Below are 14247 nucleotides of genomic sequence, written 5' to 3' on the forward strand. Positions count from 1 at the left end.
GGGGCGCCCAGGGGCCCCTGAGCCGCCCCGGCTGCAGCCAAGCAAATATCACTTCCCTGTGGGCAGCCCTCACTGACCCCTGTGTCCGGTCCAGCCCCGGGCTTGGGCCTCCTGGCCTTGGGGCCTGAGGTGAGGTGAGCAGCAGAGACTCAGACCAAGGGGACGGGCGTGTCCCCGCAACACACACACACACACACACACACACACACATCAGTTGATTCCACCTTTATTGAGTCCGAGCTCCCCGCCGGGAAAGGCAGACAGAGCTTGTCAGAACCCCGTGGACCCCCAGACACGGGGACCCCTCTCTGCCCGGCCACGGGGGAGGCGTGGGGAGCCCGGGGGGGGACGGGGCACGGGGCTCCGTGGCGTCGGGGGCCCCCGAGGGTCAGTTTCGAGCTGAAGGAGGAGCCGGCTTGGGGACAGAGCGGCCACCCCCTCCAGCACCCAGTGTACGTCACAATAATTTAAGAGACAATATAGACATTTCAACGCTATATAACAATATAAGTTAACCGGGTTTCGTGCCGAGGGCCGGGCCAGGGGTGGGGGGCAGGAGCCGGGCGGGGTGCAGCCCCCAAGCCCGGAAGTGCCTGGACAGCAGCTGTGGGGGCGCCGGCCGCGGGCTCACGGGTTGGGGCGGACACTGGGCCCGAGGTGGTCACACGGAGTCCCCGGGACACACGCAGGCGCTCGGGCGTCTGGAGAGGGGACGTGTCCACCCGGTGTGGGCGGGGGCCTGGGCAGTGGCGAGGCCTGGGCTGCTCCCGTTATGCCTCTGTTCTACAGGGTCCCCCCCCAGGGAGCCGGTCAGCCCCAGGTCCAACGGGTCCCACACAGGACGCAGGGCGGGGGGCACCCCTGTCCCACTCCCACCCCACTGGTTCGGGGCTAGGAAAGTTGAGAGGGTCCGTGGGGGGCGGGAGCCCGGGAGACGGGCCACGGAGGTCCTTGTGTGGTCATTTTCTCCCCATCACGCTCAGGGGTCGAAGGTCACCACTGTGGGACGCCTTGAAGGCAGCTGGGGGGGGTGCGGAGGGAGGGGTGCAGCTGGGAGTGTTTGAGGCGTGGGGTGTCCAGGGTGCGTCTCTCAAGGTCAGGCCGCCCCAGCCAGGGGGGCCTTCTTCGGGGTCACAGGACCACCAGCAGCCCTGGCCTCAGTGTCCCCGTCTGAGCTGACCCCCTGCAGGGGCTCTGTAAACAAGGGGGCCTGTAGGGGGAGAGGCCGGGACGGGCGGCACCTGTCCCAGCAAGGGGGGCTGGGAGAGTCTGTGCCAGCTCCCAGGCCCCCGCCAGGCTCCCTGGGGACCCCTGAGGCAGGGCCGGAGGGCAGCGGGCTGGGTGCTGCAGGGCTGGGGCTGGGGCTGGGGAGGGGCCCGGCGACGCCTCAGTGCTGGGACCCTCTCGGAGACGGAGAGAACATAAATAACGTCACCACGGCCAGCCCGGACGCCCTGGGGCGCTCGGCGGGGGTGGCCAGCTCAGCAGTCTGGCCTGGGGCTGCCCGGCCCTTCCGTGTCCGAGCCCCCGGGGCGGGCAGGACGCGCACAGTCCGCTCCCCGCGCGGCCTCCGGTCCGTGCGCCCTAAGTGAGGGTCACTTCAGGGGCACCCGAGGGGGCCACCAATGTCTCTGGCCGCGTGGTGGGGGCCGTCCTGCCCCCGGAGGTGATGAAAAGGGAGGGCCAGAGGGAAGGGTGGGAGTGGTGGGCGGGCCTGGGGGCGCCTTCCCACCTGCTGGGGCCACCCCTGCCCTGGGCAGCAGCGCCAGCGCCCACAGGGTGTGCAAATCAGCCCGGGCAGGGCTGCGTGGGGCGGGGCTACATCCGCAGGTGCGGGGCTACACCCAGAGAGGGCGGGGCTACACCTTTGGGGTGGAGCTATGCCCTGTAGGGTGGGGCGGGGCCATACCCAGAGGGGCGGGGCTGCACCCTGAGGGGTGGGGCTTCACCTTTGGGGTGGAGCTATGCCCTGTAGGGTAAGGCGGGGCTACACCATTTGGGGTGGAGCTATGCCCTGTGGGGTGGAACGGGGCTGCACACGGGGGGCGGGGCTATACCCTTAGGGGTGGGGCTATGCCCTGTGGGGCAGAGCTGCACCAAAGAGGCAGAGCTCTACCCAGTGGGGCGGGGCTTTGCCCCAAGGGGCGGGGCTGAACCCTGAGGGGCGGGGCTGAACCCTGAGGGGCGGGGCGGGCGGAGCTGGGGCCGCAGCAGGAGGGACCGGAGCTGCGGGGCACGTGCTCACTTGCACGTGTACACCTCGGTGCGCTCGCTGCACGTGTTGCACTTGACGAAGCAGCACCAGTGGAACTTGCAGTTGCACTGCCAGACCTTGGTGTACTGGTGCGTGTTATAGCCACGGCCACAGCACATGGTGTCGCAGCCGTCGGCGCCGGGCGAGGTGCGGTTGCACAGGCGGCCCTGCGTGCCCACGCTGCCCGTGGCCGCGTCCTCCTCGCAGTAGTTGGGCGACTTCTCGATGTACACCAGGTCTGTCTCCATGGGCTTCTGGTAGCTGCGCAGCTGCTTGATGCGGAGGAAGGTGGGCTGCCGCAGGCGGCTGGCCCGCACCACCTCCACCTGCACGGCCGCGTTGTACTTCTCCTTGAGCAGGTGGCCCACCTCCCGGAACTTGGGCAGCGTGGTCCAGCACGTCTTGGTGGTGCAAGAGCCCGACACGCCGTGGCACTTACACTCCAGCTTCATGCGCTCCTCCAGCACCTGGGGGGGAGGGCGGGCATCAGGAGGGCGAAACCCCTTCTCCCCCCTATTCCCGCTGTGCCCCCTCCTCGGCTCTCCAGGAGGGCTGCACCGCGCCCTTACCCAATCTATGTCCCTGAACATAGCTGTACCGTGCAGGGAGCTGTGGGTCCACGCACCAGGGGAAACTGAGGCTGGGGGGAGACAGCTCACAGGGTCCCAGCATGGGCAACAGGAGGGGCTTAAGAAGTGTGGGTGCCCCAGCTCCCCATCTCGGCTGCCGCCCGTCCTTGGAGCAGAGCTTGGTTACTGACTGAGCCCAGGGTGTGTGGAGCCCAGGGCAGGCTGTGGGGTGCGGGGCGCGGGGCCACCAGGCTGACGCGTGAGCACCCCGCCCCCACCGCCAGCCGGTTGTCCTTCCTCCCGGCTCGGGGACCCGCGTCAGGGGGCGTCCTGTGTTTTCCCTGGGCCTTGCTCGGTGGCCCGGAAGGCGGTTCCCAGAGCCAGCCCTGACCCCAGGTACTCATTTACCCGGATCGAAAGGGCCCTGCCAGCCGGCCTGATGAGAGATGGGGAATCATTAGCCGCCGCCCCGCCGCGGAGGGGCCGTTTGTCAGCTGTCTGGGTTCCTGCCGCCTCTCCCTCCGCCCCCGGCCGCGGCGAGCACCGGAAACGAGCCAGCGAGCGCCCCGCGGCCCCGGCTCGCCCTGCCCCCAAAGCCCCCGGGAAAGCCAGAAAAGGACCAAGTCCAGGTGCTGCGGAGCCCGGGAGCCCGCAGTGCTGGGCTTCCTGGAGGAGGCGTGCGCAGAGCCCCTGGGGTTGGGGGCTCAAGGGACAAAGCGGTGGTGGACACAGTCACCTCCACTTCAAGGACTGTCCGGCACATCTGAGCGCTGCGTAGCTGTCGAGGCGGGACCTGGCTGTGGGGGCGGGGCCTGGCTTGGATGGGCCTGATTGGGGGCGGGGCCTGGCTGTGGGGCGGGGCCTGATTGGGGTGGGCCTGGCTGTGGGGGCGGGGCCTTGCGAGGGGCGGGGCCTGGTGGTGGGGCGGGGCCTGGCTGCTGGAGCAAAGCCCTGCCCTTTGGGGCCCAGCCCCCTGCCCACCGCCGCTGAGCCCCGAGACCCCTCACGCGCCCCAGGCTGAGGTGAGGGTGGCCAGGCTCCAGTGCCCCGTCCCTGCCGCTCTGCTGGCCCTGCTCAGGGTGTCCAGGGAGGCCTGGGGGGACTGAAGGGACGACCACCCTTGCTGTGAGCACAGTCTTCGGGACCCTGCTGTGCCCGGCACCCCCACCCTAGGAGCCACAGCCCCCCGCTGCCCGGACACCGCCGGGAGATGCAGAGAGCATCTGAGCCCAAGGAGCCGGGAGCAGAGCCGCACCCCTGCCCAGAGGGGCAGGAACTCTAAGAACGGTGCTCAGCAGAGGAAGGGTTGGTGCAGAGGGAAGCCCGGGGCGCTGGAATGCAGTGCCAGGCCCCGGTACCTGCCACGCTCCTCACCCACCACCTGGGCCCAGCCTGGGCAGCGAGAGGCCCTGTCCCCAGCACTGACCTCCAGACCCTCGAGGGAAGGCCGTTCCCTGGGGAAGGGTCATCTGTCTGCGTCTCCCTCTGCCGGGAGCCATGGGCCATGGGCCCACGGGGCATGGGGCCCGGGTCCCCTTTCGGGTGGAAATAAGGCTTAGTAGCCACGGGCTGGAGGGGACAGCGGGATCCGTGGCTGGAGGGGACAGTGGGTCTCTGTGGGCTGGAGGGGACAGCGGGGTCCGTGGCTGGAGGGGACAGTGGGATCCGTGGCTGGAGGGGACAGTGGGGTCCGTGGCTGGAGGGGACAGTGGGTCTCTGTGGGCTGGAGGGGACAGCGGGGTCCGTGGCTGGAGGGGACAGTGAGGTCTGTGGCTGGAGGGGACAGTGGGTCTCCATGGCTGGAAGGGACAGTGGGTCTCTGTGGGGTGGAGGGGACAATGGGGTCCGTGGCTGGAGGGGACAGTGGGTCTCTGTGGGCTGGAGGGGACAGTGGGTCTCCATGGCTGGAGGGGACAGTGGGTCTCCGTGGGCAGGAGGGGACAGTGGGTCTCCTTGGCTGCGGGGACAGTGGGTCTCCTGCGAGCAGGACAGGGCTGTGGTCCCTCCCCTCCCCGGTGTCCCACGAGACCGGATCAGACTCTCGGGCCCCCGCCCACCCCAGTGCCCGTCCCTCCCGGGCTCTCCTGCCCCCTGTGTGGCGGGAGCCCATCCCAGCCCGAGCCTCGCGGGGCGGAGGACAGGACCCCGACAGCAGAGGCCTTGGGACCGCGGCGCCCCTGCTGCACCCCAGCTGGGGCCCGGCCGCCGAGTTCCGCTCAACTGGCCGCACTATCTCGGACCATCTCGCCGCCGCGCTGCTCCGCCCGCCCGTATCTGGGCCTCATCTCCCGGCAGGAAGGGGCCGGGCGGCCCAGGAGGGTTTAGGCTCCTTCCCGGGGCTCCTGCACCCCGCGAGCTGCCCCCGCCCCAGGGCCCCCTCTGGCCGCTCCTGCCTCGGGGAACACCTCTTCCTCCATTCTCACTGGGACCTGAGCCCACGGCCTCCTCCTCAAGGAAGCCTCTCTGGATCTGTCAGCTCAACCTCTCCAGGAGGGAGCACCCTCTCGCCCGCCAGCGGGAGACACAGACCTATCGTCCACCCCCGTCCCAGTTTCTCCTCTCTGGGACGGGCGTGGCGAGGCTGGCCTCTGGGGACTGCGCGTCACAGCATCACCAGCCCCGCCAGAGGCAAAGTCCCCGGGGCCGGACAGCAGGGGACTCGGTGCCCCCCGAGCGCCCACCACCCACCCCACCCCACCCCCGGCCGTGCCCACCTTCCTGCCGGCCCCCCCGGCCCCCACCCCACCCCCAGCTGTGCCCACCTTCCTGCCGCCCCCCCGGCCCCCACCCCACCCCACCCCACCCCCGGCCGTGCCCACCTTCCTGCCGGCCTCGTTGTTGTGCAGGTTCATGAGGCGCCGCGCGTTCTTCTTGATCTCGCGGGCGTCCACGAAGCGGCGGGAGAAGTCGATGCCGTAGCGCACGTCGGCCGAGCAGCCACCCCACTTCCAGCCCTCGGCCTGGTTGTAGTAGCCCTGCTTCTCGCGGTCGCAGCCGCAGTTGCTCAGGTTGCCCTGGCTGCAGGCGGCCGTGACGGCGTGTGCCACCCCCGCGGCCGTGATGGCGTACGTGAAGGCCGCTTCGCGGCTCCCTGCGGGCGGGACGGGGTGAGGCCGGAGCCCGTGGGCCCAGGGCAGTGCCCCGCCCCCTGCACCCGGACACGTTCCCCCCCCACCCCGCAGCGACAGGGGCAACGGCCACAGGCCACGCCACTCCCGGGGGCCACATCAGTCCCCGCCACAGTCCACGCCATGCTCAGTGTCTGTATACCCGTGTATAAACATGTGGTGTATGTGTTATGTGACATGTGTACTGTGACATGTGTACTGTGTATAGTTCATGTGGTGTGTACAGTGTGTATGTCTGTGTTTGTGACGTGTATAGTGGGACAGCTGTGGTTCATGTGATGCATTGTGGCATGTGACATGTATGTGGTGTATGTGGTATGTGCATGACACATTGTGAGGTGGGGTGTATGCATTGTGGCATGTGGTTTGTGTGCATGTGGTGTGTGTGTGTGTGTGTGTGGGTATGAACAAGCGGTATTGTGTGGTCTCTTACTGTGGTGTGTGTATATGTGGTGTGTGCATGTGTGTAGCATGTGGTGTGTATGTGTGCAGTGTGGGTGCATGTGTGGTGGGTGGTATGTGTAGCGTGTTGCATGTGTGTTATGTGTATGTATGCGTACGTGTGTGGTGTGTTGTACATACATGTGCGGCATGTGCGTGCGTTACTATGTATGGTGTGTGGTGTGTGTCCGTGGTGTGTGCTGTGTGTACATGTGTGCTGGGGTGCAGGGGTGAGGGGAGCAGCGGCATCGGGGCCGAGGTGCTTGGGACAGTGGCGGCGCTCACTTGGCGGACGAGGCAGCTTCTAGAACATTCAGGAAGGCGGCGCAGAGCTGGGCCCACCCTCGCCCTGTCCTGCAGGTGACCCCTCGGACCTCTTGCCCACAGCGGCTGGCCCCGCCCCCACACCGAGGAGACTGGGGGGCTCTGCAGAGGCTGCGGGGTCAGAGCCACACGGGCCTCCCCGAGCCCCTAACCCGGGCAGGCGCCAAGCAGGGCTGGTCCTGGAGAACAGCCCCAGAAGCCCCCACCTGTCCCCTCCTGCCCCACCCACACCAGCACTCAGCCCTGCCCGCCTGCTCAGGGCTCCTTCACTGGGGTTCCATCTCTTTGGGGAGACTCCCGGCTCTGTGCTCAGGGCTGACTCCTGGCTCTGTGCTCAGGGCTGACTCCTGGCTCTGGACCCCCAAGAATAGAAGGAAGCTGTGGAGCACTTTGAACCCTCTGGGCCTGCTCAGAGTCACCCCAGATCCCGAGAGGACATCGGCGGGTCCTGGGGCCTCCCTGGCCCCCACCCCCACGCCCCGCAGCCCAAATGGGCCCCCATGGCTGCAGCCCCCAGCCCACCCCCAGCTCTGCCCAGGCTGCAGGCCGGGTCCCCCCAAGCCCACAGGAGGCACCCCTGAGCTCAGCTGCAGGGTGGGGGAGGGAGGAGAGCACAGCAGGCGCCAGCCTGGGGACCCTGCGTGGGTCTGCGGATGCTGCCGACTCAGCCACAGCCCCCGGGATGCCAGATACAGACACGCTACAGGCACCCCCAACCCGGGACACCGAGGCTGGACTCCAGCAGCTCTGCAGGGCCATGGTTTTGGAGAGGGACAGAGGGCGGGCTGGGGCCCAGGCGGAGAGAGCCAGCATGCACGGAGTCTGACAGCTGCTGTGTGGCCCCGGGCCCGTCACCAACCCTCTCTGAGCTGGGCTCCGGCCTGCAGTGCCCTGTCAGCTCTGACAGCATCAGGACCAGCAGCCAATGTGGGGGGGGGAGGCGACAGGGACACAGGGACTCCTGGGCCTCCCGGCTGCTCACGCCTCCGCCCAGGGGTCGGCCACTCAGTCCCGCCCCACTGCCCCTCCAGCGCACTCTAGAAAATTCCGGAGCCCTGAAGATGGGGCCAGGGGGGAACTCCTTCCTAGAGATGATTCTAGCACAGCCTCCACGGACCCCGCTGGGCACCAGACTCGGTGTGGGCAACTGTGCCCGCGGTGATGCCAGCAGGCAAGGGGGCTGGTGAGCCATGCCCAGCCCGTGCCCGAGGGCCCCCCGTGCTTCTCTCCAGCTGGCCCCTTGTGCTCACGGCGCGGCACCGGCGTACGTGTCCCTCGCAGCAGCACCTCATGGCCACGGGCCCGGGAGGGTGGCAGGCGAGTCCCTGCTAGAACCCTCATGGGCCCCAGTGCCTTTTCCTGCCCCCTGAGGAGGAGCCCTGTCACCCACCCCAGCACTGGGACCATGGACCCGAGGGATGAGAGGTGTGTGGGCTGGGCGTGTGCACATGGGCACGTGTGTGCCCGCAGGAGTGTGCAGTGTGTAAGCATGTACATGTATGTACTTGACGGTGTGTACTAACGTGCTGTGTTGCAGTGTGATGTGCATCTGGACACAAGTGTTCAGTGGTGATGTATGCATGCATGTGCATGTTTTTCTGCAATGTGAACAGTAGCACATGTAGTATGTACATGTGCGCACTGTGTGTGCATATAGTCTTACATGTGCATGCATGTAGCATACGCCTGACAGTGTTCACACCACTGTGTTATATTGTAGTATGTGATGCCCATGTGTGCGGTACGTGACCTACAAGTTCGTGCCCATGTGTGCAGTGTGACATGGTGTCCGTGCCCGTGTGTGAGGTGTATGACGTGGTGTCATGCTGGTGTGTACAGTATGTGACATGCATGTTTGTGTCCGTGTATGCGGTATGTGACATAGTGTCCATACCCGTGTGTGCAGTGTATGACGTGGTGTCCATGCCTGTGTGTGCAGTGTATGACATGCATGTCCGTGACCATGTGTACAGTATGTAATGTGGTGTCTGTGGCCATGTGTGCGATATGTAACATGGTATCTGTGGCCATGTGTGCAGTGTGTGACATGCATGTCCATGGCCGCATGTGCGGTATGTAACGTGGTGTCCGTGCCTGTGTGTGCAGTGTGTGACATGCATGTCCGTGGCCGTGTGTACAGTATGTAACGTGGTATCCGTGGCCATGTGTGCAGTATGTGACATGCATGTCCATGCCCGTGTGTGCTGTGTGATGCCCACGTGTGTGCCCACCAGCACTGCCCTGTGCCCCTCCCAGGGCCTCTGCGGCCCTCTCCGACTCGGTCCCTCTCGGTCCGTCCTGCCCTGCCGGGCACCCCCTCCCCCCACCGGCTGCGGCTGAGTCAGTGTCTCCGCATTAAGCTCTTCGCTGCCGTTGTCATAAACAGACTCTGGAAAAAGTCCCGCCAGGCCTCAACACGCCGGCACGCCCGCGCCCCGGGCCTTTGTTCTGACCCAGCAGAGCCCTCAGCCCCGCTGAGCCCGCGGGCGCACCCAGGGTGGGCAGAGCTGGCACAGGGGCCCCTGGTGCTCCCATGGGGGAAACCGAGGCCTCTCCGTGAGAAAGGGCAGCGGGCAGCAGGCCCTCCACGCGTAGCCCCAGCTCAGAGCCTGGCCACTCATGGCCACCCCGTGAGGCGTCCCTCCCGAGACCACTGGGGACCTTCCTTCTGAGGGTCCGCAGCCAGACCCGCCTCTGTGGCCACCACACACTGGGGGTGCTCTGCCCTGGGGGTCTTTGGGATCCTGACCTTGAGGGCCACCCCCTGGCCCAGGACGGCACACGGCTCACAAGCCTGCAGACCAGTAACGGGGCCCCTATCCTGGCACCACCCCACCCGCCCGAGCTCCGCCCACTCCGTGCCCCGCCCACTAGAAAAAAGCAGCTCTGACTGCCCCGCCCACCCCATGCCCCGCCCACTACGAGAGGCAGCTTGGAGATGCCCCGCCTACCCCACGCCCCGCCCACCCATGCCCTGCCCACTAGGAAAGGAAGCTTGTGATATGCCCCGCCCACCCATGCCATGCCCACCCTATGCCCCGCCCACTAGGAAAGGCAGCTGGGGTGCCCCGCCCACCCCGTGATGCTGGACCAGCGATTGCAGGAGTCAGCTCTGGATTCTGTGCCACTCTGCTCCGCCCAGGGTGACACTGGCCCTGTCCCTCAGAGGAAGACACCTGGGACCCTCATCCTCACTCCCCGGGCATGCGGGGAAACGGCGTTTGTGCTGTGGTCGCATGTCCTGGGGCCCGCGGAGCAGCAGGACCGTTCCCGCGGCCCGGGTGCGGGACGGCGCGGGGCTTTCCCTGCAGGAGCCCCAGTCCATCCCCGCGCCCTGTGGCCGCCCAGCGGGCTGCAGTGACCCCGTCCAAACACTGGGCTGAAAGGGCCCGTCCGCTCACTCTCCCCTCCGTGTCTTCACGAATCTCCGACTTTCCGGGGCTCTGCTGGCCCCCGTAGCCTGGCGTGGAGGAAACAGCCGGGAACCCTGTCCCATCACGAGGGCAGGACACGGCACGGGGAGGCCCTCGGAGGCCGTCAGGGGCAGGACTGGCGCTGCCACCAAGGTCAGGGCCGCGGACCCGCCTCTCGGGCACCTGAAGGTTAGCCCCGGGTGGGTCTGCCCCGGGCCTCTCCGAGCGCCGGCGTGATTAGGGCCGGCCCTATGCCTGGTCATGCCCACGGCGGCACATGATGGGGGACTCGGCGTTCCGTAGCCACTCGGCCGGGGTGCGGCAGGGGGGTCCCGGGGGCTCTGGGCTGGGCGGGGGCAGGGACCGGCTGTGGGCTCAGCGGCTCAGAACCTCCCAGACCTTTAGGGTTCAGGCCCGCCCCCTCCCACCTGGGCTCTGTCCCCAGCCCCCAGGGAGCGCCGTGGCCTGTGCCCACACCGGGGGCGCTTCTGCCCCCCCGCCCCCCCACCGGCCTGGCTGTCGGTGGGCCCTGCACTGGGCCCGGGCTGCCGGCCGTGCCTGGTCGCTCTGGGGATGGAGCCCAGAATACGGGTCCCCGCCTGCCCCCCCGCGCCAGGAGAGCGGGGACACAGTCAAGCCCGAACGAAGCTCACTCCTGTTAGTGGGAGAGACGGGTCAGGGCGGGCAGGGCCAGGAGCCACACAGAGACAGGAAACAGCCGGGGCGGCCTGTGCGTGTGTGAGTGTGAGTGTGTATGTGCGTGTGTATGCGTGTACATGTGAGTCTGTGTATGTGCGTGTGTGTGTGAGTGTATGTGTGTGTTTGCATGTGTCTTTGTATGTGTGTGTATGTGTGTGAGTGTATGTATGTGTGTGTTTGTATGTGCATGTGTGTACACATGTGTATATGTGCGTGTTTGTGTGTATGTGTGTATGCATGTGTGTATGTGTGTGCATGTGCGTGAGTGTATATGTGTGTGCATGTGTATGTGTGTTTGTGTGTATATGTGTATATACATGTGTGTATATGTGTATGTGTGCGTGTGTACATGTGTGAGTGTGTGTGAGTGTATGTGCATGTGTGTGCGTGTGTGTGTACATGAGTGTGTGTGCGCGTGTCTGTGTGAGTGTATGTGTGTGAGTGTATGTGTGTGTATGTGAGTGTGCATGTGTGAGTGTGTATGTGAGCGTGTGTGTGGGGGTTCTCCACAGCTATCAGGGAGCGGCAGCCCCCTGGGCGGGCAGCTGCAGGGCACCGCAGCCGAGGCTGCCATGGACGAGAGGCCAAGAGGAGTAAAGTCCCCACCAGGACAACCACGCCAGGCGCCAGGCGGGAAGGACGCTGGCCCCTGCGTGGGGCCGATGAGCTGAAGGGACTCACACTCAGACCCAGGGCCGAAGGGGCGAAGGGACAGCCGGGAGGCGCCGCCTCCCACCCAGGACCCCACCTCTCAGGGCCAGTCACTAATCGGCACCTCTCCCTCTCTCCCTCTCTCTGCCTCTCCCTCTCCCTCCCTCTCTCTCCCTCTCTCCCTTTCCCTCCCCCTCTCTCTCCCTCCCTCTCTCTCCCTCTCTCTCTCCCTCTCTCTCTCCCTTTCCCTCCCTCTCCCTCTCTCTCCCTCTCTCTCTGCCTTCCCTCTCTCTCCCTCTCTCCCTCTCTCTCTGTCCCTCTCTCTCCCTCTCTCCCTTTCCCTCCCTCTCTCTTTCTCTCTCCCTCTCTCTCTGCCTCTGTCCCTCTCTCTCTGCCTCTGTCCCTCTCTCTCTCCCTCTCTCTCCCTCTCCCTCTCTCCCTCTCCCTCTCTCTCTCTCCCTCTCTCTCTCTCTCCTCCCGCCCCCTGCCCCTCGGATGCCTGCAGGGGGCCGGGTGGGGGGGGCTGTAGGCCAGCAGGGGGCAGGGGCGCCTTGGCCTGGTGCTCCCAGGAGGCAGAGTGCTGGAAAGTGTGTCTGGGGCGGGGACAGCAGGTGGGGCTGGGGGGGCGCCCTGGGCAGGGAGACCACCAGAGCCGGCGCTGGGCTGGGGGCAGCTGGGGCCTGCGCCTGTGTCCTCGGGGAGGCTGACCTGCTCTGGGACAGGCCTGCGGGCTGGAGGGAGGAGCAGCGTCCAGCGGGCCACTGTGTGTCCTGCAGGCCTGGACAGGGGCTGAGAGGGAAGGGCGCCCCAGGAGCAGAAGCCCCCCTCAAGGGAGGCCTGGCACCCCCGACCCGCCTGCAGCCTGTCCACAGCTGGACCCTCACTGGCTGACCCCAACCCCGACACCCCCCAGCTCCCTGCCTAGCCTGGGCTGCCTTCCGCCGGCCTCAGTTTCCCCGCCGGGCGGTTCCGACCTCCTGCTTCCCAGGCCAGGTCGGTGGCGGGGAACCCGCCCGCCCGGAGACGCAGGGTGCGGGGGCCAGGGGCCCCCAGCTGGCACCTGGGGGGCGGGGCCTCTCTTGGGTGGTGGCCCCCGGGGAGGGGTGGTGCCCTGCTCCTGGCTCTGCCAGGTGCCACCCACAGGCTGCTCACCACAAAGGGCCCCGGGGGCGCCCCCGGCCCCCCCGCCCGCCCGCCGCGCCCGCGTTCCAGCCCTGCGCGGCCCGCTCTGGCCCCGGGCCCGGCAGCTGCGGCTCAGCCGTGCGCCTGGGGATGGGGAGGCGGCCGTGCCCGCACGCTGGGGGGCCCCTGCCCACGTGCTGGGGTCCCGGGCCCAGGGCACCCCGAAGTATCGCTCTGCACATCTGACCCCACCGGGGCCCCGAGGAGCAGGCCCCGGCACCGCTCCGCCCCCGGGCCACCCACGCCCGGCCCCGGCTCAGCAGAGGGGTCGGGAGCACCTGGGGCGGGGGTGGGGGGCTGCAAGTCTCCCTGTTCCGCCTCCTCCCTCCCGGCTGGCCCGGCACAGCCCCGAGGGCACCGTTAGCCGGGAGCCCCCTCCCCGCCCTGCCCTGCCCTGCCCTGCCCGGGCGGGTGTGGACCCCTTGGGCACCCAGCACCAGCGAGCGGAGCCACCCGCCTGCACCCACCCCAGCCCCCGGCTCCGCGGCTGCCCACTGCTCCCTACTGCCCCTCCTCCAGGCCACAGGCACGAGCGGGCAGAGATGGGGCAGGGCCAGAGCGAGAGGGCTGAGGGCAGGGCACCTGCCTGGCACGCGGCTGACCCAGGCTCGAGCCCCCGAAACCCAGAGGGTCCCCTGAGCCAGCCAGGAGTGACCCCTGAGCACTGATTCAGGAGTAAGCAGAGGAAACCCGAGAGAGAGAGGGTGGGGGGGAGAGAGGGAGAGAGGGAGGGAGGGGAAGGGAGAGAGGGAGGGGGAGAGGGAGGCGGGTGGCAGGGGCGCCCGCCCGCCCGCCCGCCTGCCCGCCCGGCGGCCCCAGGCCCTTACCTACTCGGAGCTCCTGCCCGAAGACCGTCCTCTCGCCCAGCGCCGAGCAGTTCCAGCGCCCGAAGCGGAACTGGTGCTGGCACTCGTCGATGCCCATCTGGGCGCCCTCGCCCACCACGATGATGGCGTCCGGCCGGCTCTGGCAGATGGCACGCTGCCGCGGGGCCAGCCCCGGGATCTTGTTGCAGATGATGTTGGCGCCCAGGGCCACGACGGAGGACAGCGCCCTGGGGGCAGGCGGCTAGTGAGCGGGCGCCCCCCCACCTGCCCGCCTGCCCGCCCCCAGCACAGCGCCCGCCCCCCCAGACCCCCGGCTGCGGGCCCCAGGGGACGCCCGTGGGGCGGAGCTGCCCGACCCCCAGAGGGGAGCAGAAGCAGGTGGGCACAGACGGACCCGGACTGGCCCCTGGGCCCCCGGCGGGGAGCCTGAGCAGCTCACAGTTCACGGTCCTGGACCCGGGTCTGAGCGGGCCTGCAGGGGTGGGGGCCCCGGCATGCCTCGGAGGGAGCCCCCGCACCCCGGGGCCCACCCCAGCCCCAAGGCAGCCTCTGTAAGGGCTTGGCACCCCCCGGCCACCGCAGGTGAGAAGGCACCGAGGCCGAGAGAAGCCCAGCAGGGCCTGGCACCCCCCCCTCCGCACCCATGGACACGGCTGTCACCTCTAGCCTCCCCTCTCCCCTGCCCCTCCTCTCTCCCCTCTCTCTCTCCCTCTCTCCCTCTCCCCTTCTCTCTCCTCTGTCCCTCTCTCCCTCTCTCCC

General features: G+C 67.9%; 1 protein-coding gene across 3 annotated transcripts in view; it reads right to left on the minus strand.

Moving 5' to 3' along the window:
• Positions 1-229: 229 nt before the first annotated feature.
• WNT7B (Wnt family member 7B) overlaps positions 230-14247 on the minus strand; it is a 30123-nt gene continuing 16105 nt past the window's right edge. For all 3 annotated transcript variants that reach the window (XM_055142056.1, XM_004610572.2, XM_055142055.1), the window contains exons 2-4: positions 13489-13715; positions 5643-5914; positions 230-2721 (exon numbers count right to left, since the gene is read on the minus strand). In XM_055142056.1, the coding sequence (XP_054998031.1) occupies positions 2242-2721; positions 5643-5914; positions 13489-13715 (979 nt within the window). In that variant the 3' untranslated portion in view covers positions 230-2241. The remainder of the gene's footprint in view (positions 2722-5642; positions 5915-13488; positions 13716-14247) is intronic.

The sequence above is a fragment of the Sorex araneus genome, chromosome 6 (assembly GCF_027595985.1).
Source record: "Sorex araneus isolate mSorAra2 chromosome 6, mSorAra2.pri, whole genome shotgun sequence".
Classification (NCBI taxonomy): Eukaryota; Metazoa; Chordata; class Mammalia; order Eulipotyphla; family Soricidae; genus Sorex; species Sorex araneus.